The 26011-nt window shown below is 36.4% G+C and overlaps 2 protein-coding genes across 3 annotated transcripts in view; one reads left to right on the top strand and one right to left on the bottom strand.

Moving 5' to 3' along the window:
- PP2D1 (protein phosphatase 2C like domain containing 1) overlaps nucleotides 1-415 on the top strand; it is a 32221-nt gene extending 31806 nt beyond the window's left edge. The window contains exon 4 of the mRNA XM_023620871.2: nucleotides 171-415. Within this exon, the coding sequence (XP_023476639.1) occupies nucleotides 171-262 (92 nt within the window). The 3' untranslated portion in view covers nucleotides 263-415. The remainder of the gene's footprint in view (nucleotides 1-170) is intronic.
- Nucleotides 1-25874, bottom strand: part of RAB5A (RAB5A, member RAS oncogene family) — a 29582-nt gene extending 3708 nt beyond the window's left edge. The window contains exons 1-5 of one of the 2 annotated variants that reach the window (XM_001495318.7): nucleotides 25160-25874; nucleotides 21914-22170; nucleotides 2978-3129; nucleotides 2564-2686; nucleotides 961-1054 (exon numbers count right to left, since the gene is read on the bottom strand). In XM_001495318.7, the coding sequence (XP_001495368.1) occupies nucleotides 961-1054; nucleotides 2564-2686; nucleotides 2978-3129; nucleotides 21914-22076 (532 nt within the window). In that variant the 5' untranslated portion in view covers nucleotides 22077-22170; nucleotides 25160-25874. Of the gene's footprint in view, nucleotides 1-960; nucleotides 1055-2563; nucleotides 2687-2977; nucleotides 3130-21913; nucleotides 22171-24716 lie in introns of both variants that reach the window. The other variant, XM_070239061.1, reaches the window with a different exon arrangement.
- Between the last annotated feature and the right edge of the window lie 137 nt (nucleotides 25875-26011).

Below are 26011 nucleotides of genomic sequence, written 5' to 3' on the forward strand. Positions count from 1 at the left end.
CTGCTGTATAATAAAAGATGTTATAGGACGAGAAGAGTGCTTGGCACATGAACAACAGTGTGGAGGCAGTAAACTGTGAGAGCCACCAAAGACGACCTTCCCATAGAATCTGCATCTTAAAACTATTGGAAAGAGGTTAGTCAATAGAAATACTTTTATTTTTGTCATAGAAAAAAGGAAGCTTCCTTATTACTACTACATCTATATTATCTACAATCAACAACTGTGGAAGAGCAATGATCATCAGTTAAAAGCACCTTAAAGGAAAGGTCAAGAGCACTGTGCAGTGTCAAATGACCACTGAAGTCATCTAAAGCATGGAGGTCGCTCTGCTTTCCCTCCTTCTCTCTGTGCCTCAATGCTTTGAAACTTTTCCCATTACAATATTTGCAGTAAAATAATTTGTGAATCTGTATACTTATGTATCATGTACTTTATGTTATATTTGTCAATAATCAATGATTTAAAACTTGAGAAACAAAAACAGTGTTCTGTTCATGCCAAAGAAGAGATGAAGACAGCTACTCATCAGTGAAGAGAAAAAAATCTCATTATGCCTACATGCTGCATTCAAAAATACTGCTCTGAGTTTATCATCCTTTTATATAAAAAGTACAATCTAATAGGAAAACATATTTATCCAAATTTCTAAGTGAAATCTTTAGAAAATCTATCTGCCTAAACTATCACCTCAAAGTTCAGGCTTTCAACTCACCTAGAACAAACTTAACTAAACTGAAAGTGTTACAAACTAATAGGTAATAATCTTTCAAATTTAATAATATTCCTAACAAAGTAATGTTTGGTAGAAGGGATCTAGAATAGTAATATAATCATTAAAAAAGGGAGAAAACCCAAGAGTTTTTTAAAGGAAGACAGTATGTAAAAGAAAACCAAGTATGTCCCAGTATAACTTGTTTTGCCTACATTTATTGTTTGGGAAAAAAACGTTAATCTTACCTATTGCCATGAATATTTCATTCACATTCATTGATGTTTTAGCTGATGTCTCCATGAATAATAAACTGTTGTCATCTGCATAGGACTGTGCTTCCTGTTTATAGAAGAAAAAAAATAATACATATCTTTTGCACATCCTATACCTGCCTTATGTTTGTTAGAAAAAAAAGAGGCTCCTTTATTACTACTCCAATTTGATTACTTATACCCAATAAATGTGTAATAAGCAATTATTTCTAGTCAAAAGTAAAACAAAGGGAAGTGCACTATGTAGGATATCTTTATAATTTTCTTTTTCCTTTACCTTCTTGAACTGTCCCATCCTGATTAATCTGGTCTCACATTAAATCTGCTTTCAAATGAGGAGGTCGGGGGTTAGGGGGGTGGTGAATTATCCTATTCTAAACATAAAACCCTCTTTGATCTCTATGGCAAATTTTACTTATGTTCATTATCTGCAATGAAGACAAATGGAAATCAAATATCCAACACTGGCTTCAACCACTAAATGGTACCTTTATATTCAATTCTGAATGACTTCTACGAGCAACATTTTGATTTTGAATATATCATGAATCATTCCTTTGAAAATTATATTACTACTCTACATTTTTGTCATGCTTTACAGTTTACACGTATTATGCCTTTAATCCTCACAGCTGTTGTGAAGAGCAACCAATTATCTTTCCCATTTGACAAAAGAAGAAAATGAGATTCCTTTGAACTGTATGTGACAGGGCTACTTTTGACTATAATTTAAGTGCTCTATCTACCATTCTATGCTGGGGAGGTAACTACTTTAGAAAGAGTAATAGATACTATACCTCACATGGCTGTCACTAGAATTAAATAAAACCGCATGTGCAACATGCTCAGCGTACTACCTAATGGTGCAAGAAATATCAGTTCCCTTTCTCTCAGTACATGTACTCTACATCTAGAGCCATTATCCAGAAAGAAAATTATCCTATCACTGAAATTATTTATATAACAGCCACAAACAAACTTCTCTGGTAGAGAAGCTGAAGAGCAAGAGAACAGGAGAAGTTTAAAAATGTCTAACTAGAGACATTTCCTTTGTTTTAAATGATTGCACTTGCTCTGTTTTGCAGCAGGGAACATTCTTTGTTAGCTAGCTTTTCTGAGTCTTTTATTTTTGAAGGCCCTTTAAGAACAAACACATGAGTCTAAATGTATATGTACATATGGGTATGTGTATATGTTGATATATATATTGGTAGATAAACAGGAAACGGTTAGGAAGAATGCTAATGTATGTGTGTCGGGGGGATTAGGGTAGGAGGCAATCACTTTTGCTTTCTATTATTTCTGCGCTGTTTGTGAACAATAACTTCTTTTGTAACTGTTTCAGGTCAACAAAATCTTTGAATCAATTTATACATTACAATTATGTAAAGATGTTTAAAAATTCAGGTTTATAATGAGAAGCATTTCACTGCATACAGTACATAACATTTGTTAAAAAAATTTGTATTTTCTATTTTTGCATGGTTTTAAAATTATAACTGTAATTCAAGTGTGGATACAGAAAAACAATTTACAATAAATATGTGCCTTCAAGTGAAAGTTAAATTCAACATACCTGGAAATCGACAGCTCTTTTATTTGCAAGGTCAGCCTTGTTTCCTGATAAAGCTATTACAATGTTAGGACTGGCTTGCCTCTGAAGTTCTTTAACCCAGTTTTTGGCTCTGGCAAAGGACTCCTGGGAAACAAAGAAATGACTATTTGGCACAGGCTGAAAAAATGGTTAGGGAGCATCTTTGTGAGACAAGCCTTTAAAGACTATCCAATGTGACTCTTGGAAAGAAATTCTTAGGACTATTGTATTATTTGAGACACTTTCAAATCAGCTTTTGTAACTCATAAAAGCTTTGGCAGAAATGTCATGCTTGACTATCAAAAAGATTTTAAAAAATCTTTTCTCTAATTGAAATTCTGAATACCAAAAATGGATATTCAAACTAGTTTCACTGTAGAATGCATTTCTACTTACCTCATTTGTGATATCATAAACAACTATGGCAGCTTGTGCTCCTCTGTAGTACATTGGTGCTAGGCTATGGTATCGTTCTTGACCAGCTGTATCCCATATTTCAAACTTTACTGTTGTGTCATCAAGACACACAGTTTGGGTTAGAAAAGCAGCTGCAAGAAGAAGATGTCTGCAATAAGTTTATCGTTTCCCCCCTAAAATTTTCATAATATAGAAAACACCTGGAAACCTGATATATTGCACACCCGTAGTTAACAGTGGCTTTAAATACTAAAAGATCTGTGCTTCAAAGCTAGATAATATATATACGGCTTACCTATAAGATCTTCATATTTAAATCACAGATTGCAAGTTTCTTCTACTTTCTTAAAGCTTGATGCAATATTAAATATTTACTATTTCTTAAATTGTTTTACAAAGTGTAATTTAAAAATTTAAAATTGTAAACCAATTTAAGAATTATACAGATATTCTGGAAAAATAGCGGGAGAATCAGCATATCTATAACTGCCATCTACACTGCCAACACCATGATTTCTGCTCCATTTTCCTGGTTTTTATTGGCGTACTCTGCGGATTTAGTCCATTACCACTAAATTAATATTTCTGTTATGATATTATTCCTTCAAAACATTATGACACTTTAATTTCTGTAATCATTCTCTCAACCTAGACTTAATTTGTCAAACATAGGTTCAACATTAACTCCTAGCTCTTTCATTCCCTGCCATAAAAATTTTCTGGATTTGTACTTTTTCATCTATTCTTTTCTCAGATTTTAACTTTAACAATAAGAAAATATCATTTTACAATATTTTTGCTTTTAAAATTAAGAGGTTGTCAAATCTTGCAAAGAATTACTCTATCACATTTTCTGAATTGCTTCATGAGCGCGGTAAAAAGTAAAATCTCTATTATAAATCTAATTCTTCTCCAGGAATAAACATCGGGAAAGACACCACAATGTATACTTAAGAAAAATGAAAAACAAGAAATTGGTTCATAAAAAGTAGGTTATAATCAAGTGAACTGAACTTCAAAATACCAACTAATAGATGGGGCTGGCCCCATGGCTGAGTGGTTAAGTTCGCCCACTCCACTGCAGGCAGCCCAGTGTTTCGTTGGTTTGAATCCTGGGCGTGGACGTCGCACTGCTCATCAAACCACGCTGAGGCAGCATCCCACCTGCCACAACTAGAAGGACCCACAACGAAGAATATACAACTATGTACCAGGGGGCAAAAAAATCAACTAATAGAGTAAGTTTCTAATCGTAGCTAGCTGCACTAAAAATACTTATGAACAAGACCTACAACACAGCCATTTCTAGCAGAATGCTGGCCAACAGTAACGAGACCTCACAGTTTCTTTTGTTCATTGGCTTTGGTAGTTAAACCCCTACGGCTCTATCACTCATCATTAATTGGTATGCTCTTCCCTTTTCCTTTCAGCTCAGGCTGTGGTATGCAACTCCTTCTCCCAAATTGGCACAGAATTAAGTTATAAAATTTTCCAGAACTCTGTCCTATGATGCAAAAGAATTAGGATCTATTTCTGCAAATAGTAGCAGTTTATCTAGTGACGTCAATATTTCATAAGAGATTCACTAGTTAACATGACATGTGCAGAATAAGCCAAGTCTAATTAAATATTATATCTCTTCTATATTAGATATAATATTTTTCATGCCATTGTTATTAGGCCAACTGGTTGCTGGCTTTAATATTAGCAACTATAATCTCAATTTTGCAAAAATCACAAGTGGAAATGTTTTTCTTTTGAGCTAAATTCTAATTAATAGTTCTGTGAATTCTCTGAATTCTCACAAGGGGCTAGTCACTTCTTTTACTATACATCATTAGCAGAAATACCCATTTTCTAAAATCCTATATTTATGGTAAAGAATACCAAGAAAGCATTATGTCACTTTTTCCCTCTTTTCATGAAAAGTTCTCCTGTAGAATCAAAAAATATTTTTAAACAAATAAAATTAAGCCTCTAAGACAGTACTCCTTTTTCAATAAAAGGGAAAACAGTAAAGGAATGGATCACAAAACATAAGCCTGTCTTCTCAAGTATATTTTGATGCAACTTGAAAAAATGTGTATTATAATTTGCATTTAGTGTTTGCTTTATCTCTTCTACGGTCACAAAGTACACCGCTAGTAAAACCAATCATTTACACTTCCACAGATCATCTAGGCTCAGGGAAGTAACTATTAGTTATGCTGCCTTAAAATAAATACAATCTAATTCTCAAACCAGTTCAAGATACTGCAAAAGGCCATCAATCTTTTTAATAAATGCATGTACAAAAATGATAAATACAGGTAAAGAAATCCCAACAAATATATTAAAAAAACAACAGCCCATGTCAAGTAGAGATTCTCTCAGAAATACAAAGCTATTACACCAGTAGGCTAAAAAAGAAAAATCAAGTATTATTTAAATAAATTACAAAAGGGCATTTGAGTCAATATCCATTCCTAATATACACATAGGATTCCTCCTTAAAATTTATCAAGTGTCCGTTCCATCCTTAAGTCTAAAATCAGCATTTTGCTTATTAATAGCAAAGCTCTTAGGCAGTCTCTCTAAATCTAGAAACCAAATAAGAACATCCACTATCACCATAATTTAGTATCATTTCAGATATCCTTAAAATAAAAGTAATAAAATATTGGAAAAAGCCATATTTGGAAACAAAGACTGACATGAAAATCCAAAGGCATCAGCTAAAATAAAGCAGATAATAATGAGTTCTTTAAATTGGCTGGAACAGATCAAAGTCAACAGCCTTACAATACACTGGCAATAACCAGGTTTTCAGCCTTATGATGGGGGAGAATGGATTCCAATCATATCAACAAAAAACAAGAACAATCAATTCACTCCTCAACCTCTCTTAGAAACCATCCTCCATCATACTCTATTTAGTAGCTCCTACCTCTCTGCTCCCGGAGTTTCCTGTGCAATAACATGTTTCACACTGTACAATCACTGGCTTATATTATCTTTTTATTCTCCTAGAGTGGGAGTTCCTCGAAAAATTACTATTATCTATTCTTCTCCACACCCAACATCTAATATAAACCCAAGTTCATAAAAATGTTCAAAATGTTTGCTAAAAGAAATTCATAAAAGATAAGTGTATTGGACTACTTTAGACAATATTTGAAAAGACAGACAGTTCCCAAATGGAAAAAAATAGGTATCTCAAAAGGCCTCTACTCAAGTTATTATATAACTAACAAAATCTCAAACAAAATACCATCAAGATTTTTTTAACTTGATAACATTGTACTGTTGTTCATCTGGTATGATAAACAGAGCATAATTTTGGAAGAGGAGAAAAAGACCAATATTAGAGACCAGGGGAACGAATTTAAGGCTACATCAATAACACACTAAAACAATTAAAAGTGTTGTAATGCCACAAGGACAGAAACATTATGGGAATAGGATAACTATTGTTATAAACATTATATACCAAAAGACCTTCGTGATTCCCCAAAGTTCTCAAGTTCTCAAATACTACTACAGCTTTTAACTTCCCCCATAAAATTCAGTGAAGTATAGCTGACACCTTCAAATCCTTAGTGCTTCTAAAAATACATTATTAGTTATTAATAAAGTTATAAAAATAAATTGTGGCACTCAAAATATAAACTACCACATCAATACAACATTAACCAACCACAAACTTACCTGAATCTGCAAAACCACTTTAATTTATCCAAAACGTCTATTTTCTGGCTAAGAACCATCACTTTCTTAGACCTCTTCATTTTCTCTTCACTTCCATCACCAGCACTAGCAGTTGGTTTTCTTTTCGGGCCCATATTTCACAAAGAAACAGCTTTTATCACTTCGAGAGTTACTGTGTACGCGACGACAAGTAGAGAAAAACAAAGCTGCGTTGAGATGCGGGTGCTGGCCTGTCTAATAGGCTCCCTCTTTGAGCTACATGATCAATTCCTATTTGCAAGCCTGGCAGCAAGCAAGTAACATTTCAGTCTCAGCAAGACTGCAAATTACTGAATCACAGACCTTGGGGTCAGCTGAGAAGAGCTGAAACTGTAAATGTTAAATCTGCACATCCGAAGGCCTACAATGTTTAAGACCTTAATAATAATAAGCAAGGAGAAGACACTGCAATACACTAGGCAAGGGCAAGAATATCCAAGTCAACAGCATTAACCAAAGGTTAACAACTGAGAAAAAAAAAAAGGTTAAACTATCAACTAAAATGATTCTACATGAATTAAACAGAAGGGTGAAAAAGAGAAAAACCAAGGAAGCAATACCACCCCAACCCTCAACTTATTTATCAAATTTGATAGGAAAGAATTACTTTATTAGAACTGACCAAAAACCCTACATAAGACAACTAGGTTTGATTACACAAAAATTTGAGACTTTAAGTCTGCAAAACGTGTACCATATACTCAAAACACAGGGGTGAACACATTTAAGAAAATTTCTACAGTGGATGTTAAGAGATTAATTTTTAGCATGTAGAAAGTTCATATAAATCTTAAGAAAACTACAAAAGCATCAAGGATAAATGTATAAAGAAAATTCACAAAAGGAATATAACATTAAAAAAAAGTCAACATCACAAGGAATCAACAAAATCATCCTCAGAGCAAAAATAGTCGTTTTATCTTCTAACTTAGCAAAATGAAAAAATAAAAAAGAGAGTGTGGCAAACACTCACTCACTGCTGGTGATATTTTATAACTGTTTTGGAAATAATTTTGCCAACGTGGCAAAGCCATGAAAATGCTGATACCTGTTAACGTAATACCTCAGAGAATCTCCAAAAGATGGAAGGGGGGGTGGGGGCAGGAAAATGGGGAGAACAAATCTTCATGCTCAAAGAATTTTTGTATTTAACAATTAGAAACAACCTACATGTATAAATGAAAAGGTACTGGTGGCTTGGCAAGTTATTAATTAACAATTAAATTAAAAATGGTTATAAAATGACCTATTTAACTGCCAAAAAGTAAAAAAAGTATATAAATTCAGGGTGGGGAAAAGGTACATCTATGTAAAAACGTGAATAGAAAAGACAGAAGAAACTAAAACAACAGTAGTGTCCCCACAGTAGGATCATGACTGAGTATTCTCCCTTACATAAAACTCCCAGAAGTAGTGGATTTGAGGCCCTATTAAAACTGAAAAGTAAAGGATATAGTTGCTAGAGAAGGAAAGGGCCTTGTTCAAGATCTCAGAAGTAGATCAGGGTCACTTATGATCATAAAATCCAAATCAGAGATTGTTTGGAAGTGATGTGTACGGTAAGCAAGTTTTTAGAGCCAGAATTCAATGAATGAGTTCAGTGAATCTTGATTAAACTTCAAGATGAATATCCAATCAGGGAAAAGGACAGCAGGAATCAACCAAGTAGCATCAAGAACCAGGTACCAAAGCTATCAGTGAAGCTAGACATTTGTTTGCTGGAAAAATGAGTATCAACAGCAGTAATCCAACATAACAGATTTTCTCAGACAGATGAGCACTGACTTCAAATGATAAAACTGTAGACAGAGAAGAATATATGGATGGTCTAGAGCTGACAACAGGCAAAATAAAAACTGAGGCCATTTTCATTTCTCATTAAAATTGTGTATGTGTACGGGGGGAGTACCCAGTAGACTATGGCAGCAAAAAACACCAGACATACAGGGAAGAGTTATATTTCAATTAATACAAGGAAGAAGAGAAAAAAGGGGATAAAAATAGATTAGGGCAGAGAGGAAAGCATACACAGTGTCTAAACCCAAACAGAAAATATTCCAAAAGCCTGGCAACAAGGTAAAAAAATTTACTATATAGCTAACATCTAAAAAGATGGCAATATTCCCAAAAGTAAATCCATCATGACATGATCTATAAACATTAATCATATAGTATTTATTCTTAAAAAGCTATGTGCATCTCATAAAGGATTGATATCCAGAATCTACAAAGAACTCCAAATTAGCTACACCAAAAAACCAAACAACCCAATTAAAAAATGGGCAAAGGATTTTAATAGATATTTCTCCAGAGAAAATATACAAATGGCCAAGAAGCACATGAAAAGATGTTCAACATAACTAATCATTAGGAAAATGTAAATCAATTACACAATGAGATACCACTTCACACCCATTAAGATAGCTATTATTAAAACAACAGAAAATAACAAGAGTTGGCAAAGATGTGGAGGAATTGGAACCCTTGTGCATTGATGGTGGGAATGTAAAATGGTGCAGTTGCTGTGGAAAACGGTATAGAGACTTCAAAGTTATTAAACACAGAATTACTATATGATCCAGCAATTCCATTTCTGATATATACCTAAAAGATTTGAAAGCAGAAACTTGAACAGATTATTTGTAAATCACTGTTCACAGCAGAATCACAATAGCCAAAAGACGGAAGAAACCCAGGAGTCTAATGAAGGAAAAATAGATAAGCAAAATGTGGTACATATAGATGATGGAATATTATTCTGCCTTAAAAAAGAATGAATGACATGTTACAATATGGATGAACCTTGGTGACATAATAAGTGAAATAAGCCAGTCACAAAAGGACAAATATTGTATAATTTCTCTTTTATGAGGTTCCTAGAGTAGTCAAATTCATAGAGACAAAAAGTACAATAGTATTTACCATAGGTGGTGGTGGTGGGGGGAAATAGGGAGTGACTGTTTAATGAGCAGAGTTTCAGCCGGAAAAGATGAAAAAGTTCTGAAGACAGACAGTGGTAATAGTTGCACAACAATGTGAGTGTATTTAATGCCACAGAACTGTACACTTAAAAATGGTTAAAACCGTAAATTTTATATTATGCATATTTTACCACAACAAAAAACATTCAGCAACATCTAAAGGTAATTATTGTCAAACGAACTACAATCTTGCAAAATACTAATGATACAAAGGGAATAGTCTGCATGAAGTCAAGCAAAATGAAGCAAAGAATAAAAATCAGTATTTCTCCAACATTGTCTAGGGGAAAGGTATTATTTTAAAAAGACTAATTCATGTAATTTGTTCAGAAATAATCCAAGGCTAAGGTAAGTCAATATGCTTTTTTTACTATCATAGCTTGACCGTTACTCATAAAGGACATCAACTCTCCTTAAGGGAATCCACTGCTAGGACATAAGCTAGTCACATGTCACCAGCTGATCATACTACTATTTCTGATAATACACTAATGCATTGTTTTAAAATTAGTCTTAGGAATTTGGTTAGTATTAAGTTGGTACCCCAAACCTGATCACCCTAGAATGAACTAATAAAACCAGTATTTGAACCTTCAAGGCTAACAGTCTGTGGTTACTCCATCAAGGGCACAATCCTTATAAAGTCTTTACTCACTACACTAGATTTATACAACATAGATGTATCAAATACTGAATTGGGAAGCAGAATGAAGGCACACAGTACAGGAAAGGTAAAGAAATGGGAGAGAGGGGAGAGTTTGTTACAAGTTATTAACTAGTACCAGACAAATCTCCCAAACAAATATCAGAGAAAAGGTTAATGAAATTAATTTGGCTTTAAGTGATATATGTCTATGAAAGACATTTTATCTATGGACAAGAGATACTTTATTAAATAGTTTAAATAGCACTTTATTAAATTTCTATACTGTGCCAAGAAAAGATGACTTCCAGTTTCTAGTTCTGCATGTAAGGAGCTTAGAAGTCACCACTCCATCCTGACAAGTAAAAAGCTGAACAAACTGAAAAATTAACAACCATTCTTAGATCTGTAAGAGAAGTGAGGTCACAAGACAATCTGCTGCCCCAAAATTGGAGAGACAGACAGATACAGAAAAATCACATCTCAGAGCAGAAACCTGAAGAAACTAGTGCCAGAGTAGGAAAATCCAAACTGTAAGAGACAAATTGCTGGAGATTAGGTGTGGACAAGTCTGAGTTAAAAACTCCAAGGGAACCCAGTGATAGGTAGGTCATCATGCTTTTGTTGAGTCTTACCTCCAGGAACTTGATCAGGTTCTCACAGTAAATACCACAGAAAAATGCCCTTGTGCTTCCAGCAGGGTGAGGCAAAAAGAAACCATTTTGAAATAACCCAGACCACTCTCTTCTTAATAAGGCCTGCCCTCAGAAGCAACTAGTTAATCTGAGCATAACCTACTGGGATTATCAGAGTCTAAATGACCTGGGGGAAGGACTATCCAACTCCAACCAGCTGTAGCCTTCCATATGGGAGAAGGGAAATATCGAACTCCAGTCACTCTAGCCTCCCTCTCTCATCTAAGGGGGTTGAAAAAATCTGACAAGCACTTTTGAAGCTCACTGTCCACACAGGCTCACTCAAAGTCAGACCTAAGCATAGAACTACAGAATGCTTCCTCTCATCCTACAACTCTCCACCACATTACTAAAGGCCTATTTATTGCAGCCGCACTAGCAAGAAAAATTACAAGGCATACTAAAAAGAAAAAAGCAGTGTGAAAACAAAGAGCAAGCAAGAGAACCAGACACGGCAGGGATGTTGGAATTATCAGACTGGGATTTTAAAACAACTGGGATTAATGTGCTAAGGGCCTTAATGGATAAAGAAAACAATGTGCAAAAATAGATGGGCAACGTCAGCAGAGATGAAAATCCTAAGGAAGAACCAAAAAGAAATGCCAGAGATCAAAAACACTGTAAGATAAATGAAGAATGCCTTTGATGGGCTTATTAGAAGACTGGACATGGCTGAGGAAAGAATCTCAAACCTTGAGGATGTATCAATAGAAACCTCCAAAACTGAAATATGAAGAGAACAAAGATAAAAAAAGAAAAAAAAAACAGAACAGAATATCAAGACTGTGGGCCAACAACAAAAGCTGTAATATATTCATAATGGGAATACCAGAAGGAGAGGAAAGGAGACAAAAGAAATATCTGAAACAATAGTGACTGAGAATATCCCCAAATTAATGCCAGACATCAAACTACAGATCCAGGAAGCTCAGAGAACACCAGTAAGATAAATGCTGAAAAATCTACACCTAAGCATATCATTTTCAAACTACAGGAAAGCAAAGATAATGTGCAAGGATAGTGCCTAGGCTATTTTGCAAAGAAGTTGCTTCCCTCTTCTCATTAGTGATACCCCTTTCTCCTTCTGGTTCAAGAACCCAGAACTTAATGCTTCCCAGGCCTCAAGGGAATCTCCCAGACCTTTAAAACATTACAGGCCTTGAAAGTGACTCTTTAATGCTTAGCAATAAGCCTATCCACTAAGTGAACTTAAAAGTTCTAATATCTGAGAATTTTACGATGCAGGAATAGAAAAGGGCAAGTCAAAACAAAAAGAAGTGACAGGGAAGACTCTAACCCGCAGAGTATCAGTTACGGGAAACCCGTAATCCCAGAATATATTTATCTATGCCAAGCAATGCCCAAAGATATTAGCAGCAACTCTAAAGGAGGAAAAAAGTGATGAAAAGACTGGAATCCTTTTAATCCCATAATCATTAGATAAAATTACTTTCAGTTTAATAACCACATCTAGAAACTGAACTTACAGAAATAAGTCCAGAGGGAAAAAAGTTCCAAGAAAATATCCACCATTACACGTTAACCTAAAACAGCATACAAAACTGCAAACATTAAATGTCCAACAATAAGGGTATGATTGAAAAATAAGACGAGATTACCAATTACTAAAATAAACATGAATACAATACAGAGGTATTGAGAATGATTATCATTAATAAATGAAACGGAACACAATAGTTTGACCATTATAAATGCATCTATATAAAAATATTATGAAGTTATAGTTTGCAGAGAAAGTAAACAATAAGAAAAGATGCTTGACTTTGCTCATAATATGAGAAAAAACAAAAAACGCAAGGAACCATTCATATAAGAATGGCAAAGATCTACAAGTATGCTAACACCTTGAGTGCAGGGTAACAGGTTTTCTATGCATTGCTGGTTGGAGGAAGTCTGGAAAAATTTATCAGATTTACAAAACTATATACCCTTTGAACTAGCAATCAAGTTAAGGAATTTATACTACACAAATACTTAAAATATGTGAGAAATGACTATGAATTAAATTATTCACTGCAGCACTGTTAACAGTCAAAAATACAATGTGCAAATCCAAAACTAGAGAACTGATTAAAATATATATCGATGTGTTCCATGTATGGAATACTGATAAAACCAAGAAAAATGACGATGCTCTTCATAACATGATATAGACAAAACTTCAGCAGATTGTATTTTCCAAGATGGCTGCAATAAGATCTCCCACACCACATTCTTCTTACAATATGACATTGACACTTCTCCCTCAAATCTGTGCGAGCCTGTGACTAGATTGTAATCGATGCTACTTATATGACTTCTGAGGCGAGGTCATCAAAGGCCACCCAGCTTCCACCAGGTACTTTTGGGACACTCATCCTTGAACCCAGTCATCATGCTGTGAGGAAACCCAAGCCAGGTAGCAAGGCCACATGTAGGTGTCGTGGCTGACAGCCCTAGGTGAAGTCCCAACCAAGAGCCAGCATCAGCTGCCAGATATACTGAGATGATTCTAGCCCCATGCTGACTGCAACTCATGAGAGATCAGAAAACCACCTACTAAGCCTACTCAACTCCCAGAACCATGACAGATCATAAAATGATTTTGTTTTAAATCATTACGTATTAGGGTCACTTGTTTCTGAGCAACAGATAACTGGAACAGTATTAAAGTAAAAAATATAAGACATATTACAGTAGGTCTGATATGCTTCAACTTGCATAAAAAGGGGGAGAGAACCATATAGATTTGAATGTAATAGTAACTTTGCAAGGATATACAACAAAATAACATTGTCTCTGGGGAAAAGAACTGAGTGGGGTCGGAGAAGATGGGAGGGAGACTTTTCAATGTAAATCTTTTCAATTTGAATTTTGACACACAAGAACAAATTAATGAAATAATAAAAATTTTAAAAGTACACCTGTATATGGCATAACAATGAACACAGTGGTGGTAATTTTGGCATACGGGTGATCTGAATGTTTATTTCAAAATACTTTCATATTCTTTTCCTTGTAATCTCTATGGGGGTCCATATCTATCAAGTACTACACATTTTATAACAGAATGCTTCTGTCATGCATACATTAACTCTAACTTTGAACCAGATTTTCTAGTCTGATAGTCTCTCTAGCAATTTGGGAAAAAAATCTATATATATACACATTCACACACACAAAATCAATTCCAGAATACAAGAGGCATCGAAGAAAGATCTCTTTAATCCCAGCTGCCATTTAGTTGCAAAACCTCAGGCAAATCACTTTTCTTGCCTTAGTTTCCTCATCTGTAAAATCAGTATTTCCTCATATAGCCATGGTAAGGTCCAGATGAAACTTGTAAAAATGCCATATAAGTTCTAAGACTGCACCACATAACATGCAACCATTTAAAAATTATCTTACAAACTGCCTTAAAATTACCCTGTATGTCCTAGAAGTCATATTTTTCTAAAATTACAAATTATTTATGAATGCAATAGATGAGAAAGTTAGGATTTGTTAAATTCAAGCCCTCTAATATTAAAGTCACTTACATGTCCAAGATACATTTACATTGCACCTCAAATAGAACTGATAACAACTAAGTGGAACACCTTCTGGCTCCAGTTTTATGCAAAGACGAACTATTTTTTTTACTGAGAAACGCTGAAGGTGTCCAATAATTACATAGTGACTAGAGTCCCATATCATCAGATTATTATTATTATTTTTTTTGGTGAGGAAGACTGGCCATGAGCTAACATCTGTTGCCAATCTTCCTCTTTTTGCTTGAGGAAGATTGTGCCTGAGCTAACATCTGTGCCAATCTTCCTCCATATGTGGGACACCACCACAGCATGGCTTGATAAGCAATGTGTAGGTCAGCTCCTGGGATCCAAACCTGTGAACCCCGGGCCGCCAAAGCGAAGAGTGCAAACTTAACCACTACACCATTGGGCCAGCCCCTACTCTCTTCTTTTTGAGTCCAAAGAGCACTTGCTATCTTCAATTGTGGAAACAAGAGGCTAAAAATACATGAATGACTGGTTCCTCTTCTTACTTGTACCATTCCTCACCTATATTACGTTGAAAAGAGAGTGAATGCTCTTCATCAACACTTACTTCAAATACTGTTTCGCAACACTTGTAAAACACTAAAGATTATTTCTTATTTTCAAAACTCAATATGCAACTTCAGTAACATTCAGTCTCATCTTGAGGAATTTAGCAATTTGGTAGCTAGAGTTCACGTTTACATCAAGATAGCCAATGACGAAAACTCAAAAACCTCTGGAATTACTCCTATTGCTTTTCTCACTCTTATGTATTCCCATTCTCTTCTGCCAAGAGGCTTGCTAACAAAAGGTTCTCTCAATGATGAATCCAAAAGATGTTATCCTATGATAAATTAATTCAGCATGCATCATAAGCAAGATCACGTATAAGAAACATCAAACTACTATGGCATAAGACCCAAAAGGGGAGAAGAAACATTTTTCAAAAACATAGCTCCTTATATTTTTATCGTCAGAATTCTTACTCTATTAAAAGCAAATTTTAAAAAAGCTTCCCACCCCACTATACTCCCCAAATATCCTTCAAAACCAAGTGTCTTTTATGTGCCTCTCACTGTGTCTATGAAAAGGTCAATTATCCGGAAACCTTAAATATTCAGAACAGAGCGAAGAACAGGAAGGCAGCCAAAACAGATGTCATAAGGTCCATGTACCAAAACTTATGTGAACTTACAGATTTCTTCAGTATGTAATTGAGAATACACTTCTTTTTTCTGTATATCCTCTTTTGGGATATATATAATAAACAAAAACAGTAAGATCAGTTGGAAAATTTAGGATTAATTTAAAAAGTGGTATATTATCACCTTTCATACTTTATGTGTACTCAGTCTGTCTCCGATCCTAAACCATGAGATCATCTTTGGTTTCTAGTACTCAGTACAGTGTTAGGAGCTTGGTAAATTTGTTGATTAAATGAATTTTAGAGAAGCTTGATAATCTTATTTCCCAGCATATAAAAGAATAAAAGCACATTAGTGAATTGATAGAGGCAGTTTGTTATACTTAGAGCTAACCGGCAAAATCATTCTACTCAACAGCTCTGAACATTTTGGCAGCACCAGAGGGCATCAATGAATTAAGTTAGATAGAGCAAAAACTGATGCTCATGATCCCAAATTGTGAAAAAATTTTAAGAGGCAAAAAGTTAAATTGTATTGACTGCACTGTTTAACGTGGAGGCGAGCACACACTTTAAAAGAAAGTCTGCTCTAGAAGAATCCTTACTTAGCTCAATCCTCTCATTTTACAAATGTGTAAACAGGGCTCTCATAAGTGTTTATAAAAGGGTGCCAGGATTAGGACTTAACTTAGTGACTCCTAATTCACAGCAATGCTTAAGTAGCCACAAATAACATTTTAAACTAGCACATTGGAGAATAATTGATGTGAAGATTATTAGAGAATTTTTTAGGTCATAACTGGTATAAACTGACATAAAATATCAAATCTCTACCAACTTCTCTGAGTAATATAACCTATCTCAACACTGAGAAGGAACTACTATCTATCTCAACTACTTTTTACATGGAAATATTATTATGCATAAAGATAATATTCTTTCGCTTTGCCTCTAGGTCTTCTGTCCTTTCTCAAAAGTATTTTTAACTGAAAACAATGTGCAGATGCAAAAAGATAAAGGCATGTAAACAAATGCACAGATTACAATTATACAAATAAGTCTTTATAAAGGCTAACAAGGGGCAACAGTAGAAAGTTTACTACTAGAGGAAGAACTTTCGACTTAAATTTTAACTTCAAGTTAACTTTTAACTTCAGATGTAAATTTTCTGGCTGCCTTTATGCTTTGAAATTTAGGAAGCAACTTTAATATCTACATACAGGTAGTATTCTATTTAACTGTTTAATTTCTCCCTCTGAGAAAACTTCCACAAATAACTTAGTTGATGTTGGTGGCATGCATTTAATGTAATATACATGACTAACCACTTTTGTGAAAACCAATAAATGGGGGGAAATTAGTAAGAATTTGTCATAAAGAATTTTAAGAAAGTTGTAAATGCACATGCTATCTACTTGAATGAATCACAAAAACTTTTTAGAAAGACTCAATTTTAGGAAGTATTTGCTTATAAATTTTTTTGAATACTATTTCTTTCTATAATTTTTAATGAGAAATTTTACCTTCTAAGAGAAGAAAATTGGACATAAAATTCTTTAACATTGTCAAATCCTAAATCAAATACTATACCCTAGGTAGAATAGTCATGATTCCAAAATAACGCAATGTCATGACAATACAATAAAAATATCAACAGTGATAAAAATGACTCAGCAAAAAAATGATGATGGTGATGGTAGTGGCAATAGCTAACATTTAATAAGCATTTTACCCTGTGTTGGCATTGTGTTAAGAAATTTATATACACTTTTACTTAATCCTTACCAAAACACCTTTCAAGTTAGGTACTATTATTTCCATTTCATATAAGAGGAAAATAAAGCTGGGTATGACTTGCCCAAATCATGTAGCTGGTATGTGCTGGACCTAGAATTTAAAATCAAACAATGTAGACATACAGCCCCCTTTCTTAACACAATGCTTAACTCTTGAGAAAGGCCTGGCCACAAATTGGTAAGGTAAAAGACAGTGTTAATATAACTTTGAAACCAGTCTTCCTTTCCTTAACTTTAACAATAATTTTTCCCCCATCAGGTGTTTTTGAGTCTGAATAGAAAAACAAGTCCTGCTAGCCCCCTGAAAGGAAACTGGATGGACGTTAAACGTAGTAGAATGAACTTTGCTGTTTTGGTAAAAACATCCCTGAAATAATTACTTTAGGCACTCTACTTAGGGTTAATAATTGCTGAAAGTAGCTTAAAAAACAAGGCACTTATTTCTTTAATTAATTTAGTATATAGTCAGCGCTTCATTACTTGGGGTGATAAAGGGGAGCAGCACTGGTACAGACTAATGAAAACAACAGATAATCCCTTAGTAAAGATAAGGCAGAGGAGAGATGGGACAAAGAAGGGGCCATCTTCTCTCAGAGGCCTAGAAGGTTAACAGATTCGTAGGAAGGTAATATACAATGTAAGCAGTACATAATATCTGTAATTCTCAAACTGGAGCAGTTGGATGAATATATTTTTCAAAATCCTAAAAAGTAATCATACTATTTATGGGAGAACAACTTTAGTGTAAATGTAATATTGACTACTTAGAACACACAAAGCAGTGGTTCTCAAATTTGAGCATGCCTCAGAATCACCTTGAAGACTTGTTAAAACTTAAGATTACTGGCCCTACCCAGTGTTTTTGTTTCAATATAGAAATCTGCATTTTTTTTTTGCAGGAGAAGATTCACCCTAAGCTAACATCTGCTGCCAATCTTCCTCCTTTTTTCCCCCCTACCAAAGCCCCATCACACAGTTGTATATAATTCTAAGTTCTTCTATGTGAGACACTGCCACGGCATGGTTACTGACAGATGAGTGGTGTGGTTCCACTCCTGGGAATTGAACCCAGGCCACGGAAGGGGAGCGCATTGAACTTTAACAACCAGGCCACGAAGGCTGGTTCAGGAATTTGCATTTTTAACAAGTTCCCAGGTAATGCAGATGCTTCTGGAAGAGGGAACCCTTTGAAAACCATTCCTCTAAACTAAAGCTCAAAAGTTACAGTACCAGCAAGGGGAATGTTGTTAATATTCTCCTATATAGCTCCATAACCTAAATTTGAGAGTATGTAGTACATTTCTTTGATGACCAGTACATACAAAATTAAACTGTGGTGTCAAACATTTATTTCTCAAAAGAAAAAAAAGGGTTGAATGATTGCATGCTATTTTCATTGTACATTCTAATTTTGCTCTGACTTACACTGAGGATCTATTTGTTTATAAATATCATGTAAATGTCTTAAAAAACAAACATTGTTTTTCTTGACAACAGGAACTCACTGGAAATCTTTAGGTATTCAAGGTGCTAAGTGAAAGATGGCCAGCCCTATTACCCAACATTTACTGAAGACCTACTGAACCTCCACATGTAATAGCAAATAAAGAAGACTATGCTCTGAGCCTAATGCTCCTTGCTAACCTTCTGGGCTAGTCTTAAAGAACAGGAACAAAAATGTCATGCAGACTTTAAACCCCTACAAATAAACTAGAAGTCCCCAAAGTGCTCAACCCACCACCTACCTACCTAATCTCATTATGAGTGCTATAGGATCAAGGAGCAAGGTGCCCTGTACAATGAGACAACACAGATTCTTAAATGAAACTATCAAGTAGTATAGGAAGAACCACACAAACTAAAGAAGAAACTGTGATATTCATGATGAATATAAGGTTCTAGAAAACACAAACTCAAGAGTGCAGCATACGATATCCATCTTAAAACACAATCAAACAGAAATGAAAATTTTAAGTGAGATCTTCAGACCATAACCAATATTACTAGATATAAATAGTCAAATAAAAAATAAAGAATAGATGAAATACAAAACATTTGGCCAGGTTCATTTGTTAGGTAACTCTTACCACACATCAGCCGAAACAAAAATACATATTACTTACAAGTTATAGACCTTTGGTGCTGATCATTAAATAGCTCAAACCTTGAAATCCTTGAATGATTAGACTCTATTATAGTCCCTAAGGGTGAAGAGCTGTTAGCAAAGAGCATAAAAGAATAGTGCTCACTATATAAACATATCAAATCAACATGTCTACTCCTTAAACTTACACAATGTTATGTCAATTATATCTCTAAGAAAACCCCCAAAAAAGTGCTTATAGCTGTAATTATAATGGCACTGTCATACCTCCTAAAGATAGTAATATGTGGTCAACATGGTAAAAGTGCCGAATAAGCATTAACTCAGAAATGTGGATGTAAATTCTTTTTAAAGTTGGTTTTAAAAGCTAGACTTGATCTGTACAAGTAAAAAATATTAAGGAAGCTTTACACGTAGGAAAGAAAACCTTTTGAAAAATTCATTAATGAAACGTAGACAATCTAACTGATATTAAATGGAAATGGAGATTATACGTATCCATACACAGATATCAGAGGATATGTATATTTATGATGCACTAATATGGGGTTAAATTTTTCTTTCAAGTATCCTTCTAATTGAGTATTATTAAGAAAATATTAAGAAGCTTAGAAGACGATCAACATATCCAAAACAAAAACAAAAATTCTAGTCTTAGGCTCCTGAGGCTCTGACAAAGTTTCCCAAGAATTAAGTTCTTTACTACAATACTTCAGTGTTTTCACTACTTTAATATGTACTGTGAATGGGGAGCAGGGTGAGGATAGCATACAGCAAGCCCTAAACCCATTTGGCCCAGGTATTTAGCCTAGAATGTACATGTACTTTGGGAAATGCTGCCACTGACAATCATTTGTCAAGAAGTAGTTACAACAACTAACTTTTTGCTCCAGTTTAATGTGGGTGGAAATGACCTACCAGTCTTTAAAACTCTTCCTACCACGTGGGCCAGTTAGCTCTGACCTAATTTGCTTTCTGGAGGCTAAACCCTGAGAGGTAGTATTTCATTACTAAACCAGATATATATGTAAATGTATCAAGAGAAAAACCACAAAGAATGTGTAATATATTGTTCATTAAAATTTTTTAAAACATCAAGATTTCTGACTCAAAATAAAAGCTCCATGATATGGACCACATTTTTGATGCTCATCCATTATAAAAAACATAAAGCACTGAAACAGTAACGCTGTAACACAATACACAAATGTTAGCAGTTGACAATCAGCATTATACTGAAGTGGAGACACCACTTAACATGCACTAAATGCACTGCATGAAGTTATGCTTCTGAAAGATGGATTCTAATCAGCTACTACATGCCAGTGGGTATCTGTCTTACGAATTTCAAAAGTTTGACTTTTTAAATGTATGAGATTAAAATATATTCATATATACGTAAAAAAATATAGTACTGCTTTAACTACACACCCCTTGCAAAATACTGTGAATCTTAAAGCTGTGTGTTTCTCCTGATATTATCTAATTCAAAAGCTTCATCTGACACATGAAACTGAGGCCCAGAGAAGGGCTGGTGTGCCCCACTATATAATTATATAGCGATATAGTTGTGGATTTCCTTGTCTAAATTCAATCACCTAATTTCCCATCTCCTATCCCCAACACTGCACCGTTGGCTGTGTCCTCTCTTACGTCTTGCCTTCCCCTCACCTCAGTCCTACCACAAGCACTGTGTGCAGTGCTTACTTTACTTCTTCCCCCTCTTATTTCACCTTTCTCTCTAGGTCCCATTTTCCTTTCATGTCCTTCTCCACTAATCACTAACCTTTTCTCTTTCCTTATCCTAGGAGCATTCTTAAACAAGTTTAATACAATTTAGTTAATTCTGCAAATCAGTATAATTTACTAATAGTCCAGTTATTTAGAATTAGAATTTTAAGGTTAACTCTTTTACTATTTTTACTATTCATTCTAAAGTCAATGCAATTCAGGACAAATATGTATTAATTTGAAGAAGCTTCTAATCATTATCAAGAAATAGACACCAGATCAAATCCTATCACTTGGGACATTGATTCTACTCATGTTTGCATCTGTATTTTCCTTTCATACAACCATCCTGGGGATAACTAGGAAATCAAAATGCAAAAAGATGTTATCTTAACAAAAATCAAGAAAAATTTTAAAGCTTGAGGTCGGCTGAACAGCTCTTTTCTTCACTTTGTGACCTATTTAAATATTCATCATCACACAATGGGAACTGTAAAATCTTTTTTACCAATGTATGATCGAATTAAATGAAAAAGGGGAAAAAAAAATATCTCACCCCCGATGGTACTCTCTTGAAATTCATGAAACTGGCCCTTCACAAAACGAAGCACTAGGCTTGATTTGCCAACAGCAGACTCTCCCAGAAGTACTAGTTTGAACTGGCATATTTTATTTCCAGTATTTGGCCCGTTGGGTCTTGTTGCTCCTCGATTAGCCATGTCCAAATTTGAAAGAAGTCCCTAATTTCAGTCTCTTAAATGAACTTCCAGGATGCAAGGTGTCAAATGTTTTTCTCTCTAGAGGGAAAAAAACCTGTAAAGAAACAAATATGAACTAATTAAATATGCAAATCAGTAAAACAAAAATCTAATATTAATCGCCTTAGTAAATTTTGCCTATAACATTACTGTATGACAATTATAACCTTTACTGGACACTGAATGCCATTTAGTTTAATTCACTACCTTTGTAACGAAATAATGTAAAGGGATGAGATTTAAGCCTAAAATCATGCTGTAATTTTTAGGGCTTTTTTTTTATTTTTTAAAGCTAACATTTACTAAGGATTCAACTTTGTGCCAGGTAGTTTTAAATACTTAACACAGCCACTGAACAAAAGTCTATGAAGTTAGATTATTACAATCCTAAAAATAAGGAAACAGGCACAGAGAGGTTAAACAACTTGATTGAGGTCATATAGTTACTGTGACAGAACTACAACAGAGCTGAGTTTTAAACCCAGGCAACCTGAGAGGTGACTCAGGAGTTCAGGTTTTGGAGCCAGATGACTTGGGTTAAAATAGTTTTGAGGAAAATTAAGTTAATAAATGGAAAGCTCTTAGAACAGATCCTAGAATATAGTAAAAACTCAATAAATGTTGCCTATTATTATTTGAAGGCCTCTGTTAAATGCTACATGTTTTTGTTTAATTAATGGTAATTTTGGAGCAACAAATATTTTAGGCCTCCAAGTTTGTGTGTCTAGGGGTTAAAAAAATTCAAACTGTTTCCTTATGTGCTCAAGTACATTTTACACGTAAGTGTTAACATGGTTCTCTATGTGGTGAGCTTATTAGTGTCACACTTTTCTGCAGTTTGGGGGCTAACAACTATGTCATTATTTTCTATTTAACACATTCAGGAAAAACTAGCCTGAATGGCAACTTCTATGTCTTCTCTTATCATTACCTAACAACGCTAATTTTCAATCTCAAAGAAATTAGTTAACATTTAAAGAACTCTTTTCAAATCTATTTACAAATCAATCACAATAGTTTTTGCCCATCTTTAATCAAAACCTGATCATAGGCTTCCTAATATTAAATCTGATGATTCCCTCCCTAATATCACTGTCATGTTTCATTTAGGTACCTCATACAAGAAATTTGCCTTCCCCATGAAATGAGTTTATACAAGAATCCCTCTTGACAATGAATTCATTGATAAACATATCCATGAGATCTTACATTCTCCCAGACAATAAAATCACCTCTGCCTTATCTACATAGCAGCTTTGAAGAGTCCTTATCTTTTAGTAATACACAGTGAAATATTTACGGATGCAGTAAGTCTGAGTTGCTTCCAAACAATGGGGATATAAATAAAACAAGACTGGCCATAAGATAATTAAAGTCAGGTGATAGGTTAATTATACTATCCTCCCTACCTCTGAATATTTAAAAAATTCTCTGTAATGAAAAAATGCTACAATCCTCATATCTATCCTGCCACCTCCTTAAAAACATACCAGATTTAGGGATATAATCCTGGCTGGCTATACCAATTTCTGTTGGAGCAAATTCTTTAATTTCCAAGTCTCTATTTCTGGAATACCTAACTTACATAGCTGCTGTAAGAATTAAATGAGAGAACATATGTAAAAGATCTCTAATACAGTGGCCAACACATAGTAGGTCTTGAAAATTGGCAATTAAATGGACCTTTGATGAGATAATGAGCAAATACCAATAGAATATCATGTAGACTGAAAATGCACCAACACACCTTTAGAACACAAACAGCAATTGAAATACTTCCCAATTGTCTGGTTACCAACAAAACCGTTGTAAACTGAATTACTCATCAAGGACAATATACTCCGAATTTCCATGGTACTTCCAAAATTCCAGGGAAAAGATGAGATTCCCATTAAAAAATTACAATGTAGCTTTGCCTTTTATATTTAATTACAAATATACAGTTAGCATACCATTGAGATTAAAAAACATTTATTTTGTATTCACTACTAAAACTTGAAGAAAAAGATTTCTCATAAATATGCAGTTTTAATCTTTTGAAAATAACTGGTATTCCACAGTTAAAGTCCTTTTGGGTGCTCTTTGATCACAATTGTATTAATAACAGCAGAAGCTAACATTTCTTGGGCACTTTTGTGCCAAGCACCATTCTACGAATTTTGCCTACAGCAACCCTATGAGCTTCTATGATTATCCCCATTTTACGTGAGGAATAGTTTCTGAGCTGTCCTAAATTATCACAGTGGCGTACACATGTTTGTTTCCTAATAGTTATGTGAAAGGCAACTGATTCAACACTGTGACTCCACTTAAGCAAAAGACAAAAACCAAATATGTGAATTATGACGTTCAGAGCTTAAAAAACCTGCAAGTCTCAGAGGGGCAAGCAGCTTCCAGGAAACAGAACGGCAGTGCAGGTTAATGGTCTCTGCCCACGGAGGGCGTTCAGCGGCCTAGCTGTCCCGAGTTCTTTAAAGCTGCGGTTCACCACCTTCCAGAGATGAGACAAGAGTCTCTAGACAGCTATTTCGACCGGCCGCCTCCTCCCCCCATTACCAGTCTCTGGAAGTCGAAGGTAGGCGGAGCTCCCCAAATGCACACCTGCCGTAGGCCCCGCTTCCTCCTCGGAGAGCACCTGAGCACCTGACAGCCGACGCCGACCGCCTGAACAAGCAGCACCCGCCAGGCCCCCGCCCATCCTTCCCGTCCTCCGCCCTCAACCTGGCCTGGTCTTGGCTGGGACCCCCCAGGACTGCCAGGATAGGGGCCAGGCGGGACCGCGGCCTCCAGTGCTCTCTCACGGCGCCATCTTGAGAAGGGAAGAGGGTGACACCCGTCGTTCCCTCAGCCAGTCCCCAAATCCTGGTCTCCAGAGCCCCTGGGAGGATGAGTCACCAGGCCGGCGGGACGAGACGCCGGGTTCCACAGCTCTCCACTCCCGGGCACTGGCGCGCGCGACAGAGAAGGGCGGGGGGCTCCAGGCCGCACACAGAGACCCCTGGGGTCCCGGCCCGCTCTGGGCTGGGGAGGGACGCTTTGCTAACCTGGGGCCGCAACGCACGGAGCCGCGGGCCTGAAGATTCCCAGCAGTAGGTCCCAGGCGTGTCCGAGAGGAGTCTGAGGCTGGGGCTTTGACGGCGGCGGCGGCGCGTCTCCTCCTCGCGCTGCTCCCCTCAGTCTGGACGGTGCGGGGCTCCTGCCGTGGTGCCGCCCCCGTCGGGCTCCGTCTCCGCCTCTCGCCGCTCCGCCTTCCTCTTTCTTTTCTCCTCCTCCGCCGCCGCCGGCGCTCGAGTTCCGACTGATTCTTCCTCCTCCTCCCTCCTCCGCCTCCTCCCCTCAGGCCGGCCGCCGGCTCCCTCGCGAACCAAAACACAAACACTCAAGTCCCAGCGCCGGAGCCACTTCCGCCGCCCGGCGCCGGCCTCGCCGCCACGTCGCTGCACGTAGCCAGCTACGCCTCTTCGTCACTTCCGTTCGTCGCCGGTCCGACCGCTCCATCCGCTCCCCCGCCCCTTCCCGAAGCCTTCCCACCCTGGGCGAGTTCGCGGGGCGGGGCAGGGAGTGTCACGTGACTCCCGAGCGGTGGGCTCGGGTCCCGCCGCCTTACCCTCCCTTCTTCCCTCCCCGAGGCGCGGGCCCCGCCCCCATCGGCGCCATTGTTATCTGGGCGGCGGTCACGGGCTTCTGGAGGGAGGGGTGGTGGGAAACTCTATTGCCGCCCAGCTCTCGGGGAAGCCCCGCACATCTTGGGTTTGTTCCTAGCCCCCTGTGTGGGGCGGCGAAGTTCCCTCTGTGCGTATGAGCTCACAGTTCCCCTTACCCCACCTGCTAGCGCCCCAACCGTGGCTACTCGCTAAGGGGCTTTTTTGAGGGAACTTTTCTACCGTAGGAGAGCC

This window comes from Equus caballus, chromosome 16 (assembly GCF_041296265.1).
Source record: "Equus caballus isolate H_3958 breed thoroughbred chromosome 16, TB-T2T, whole genome shotgun sequence".
NCBI classification, from domain to species: Eukaryota; Metazoa; Chordata; class Mammalia; order Perissodactyla; family Equidae; genus Equus; species Equus caballus.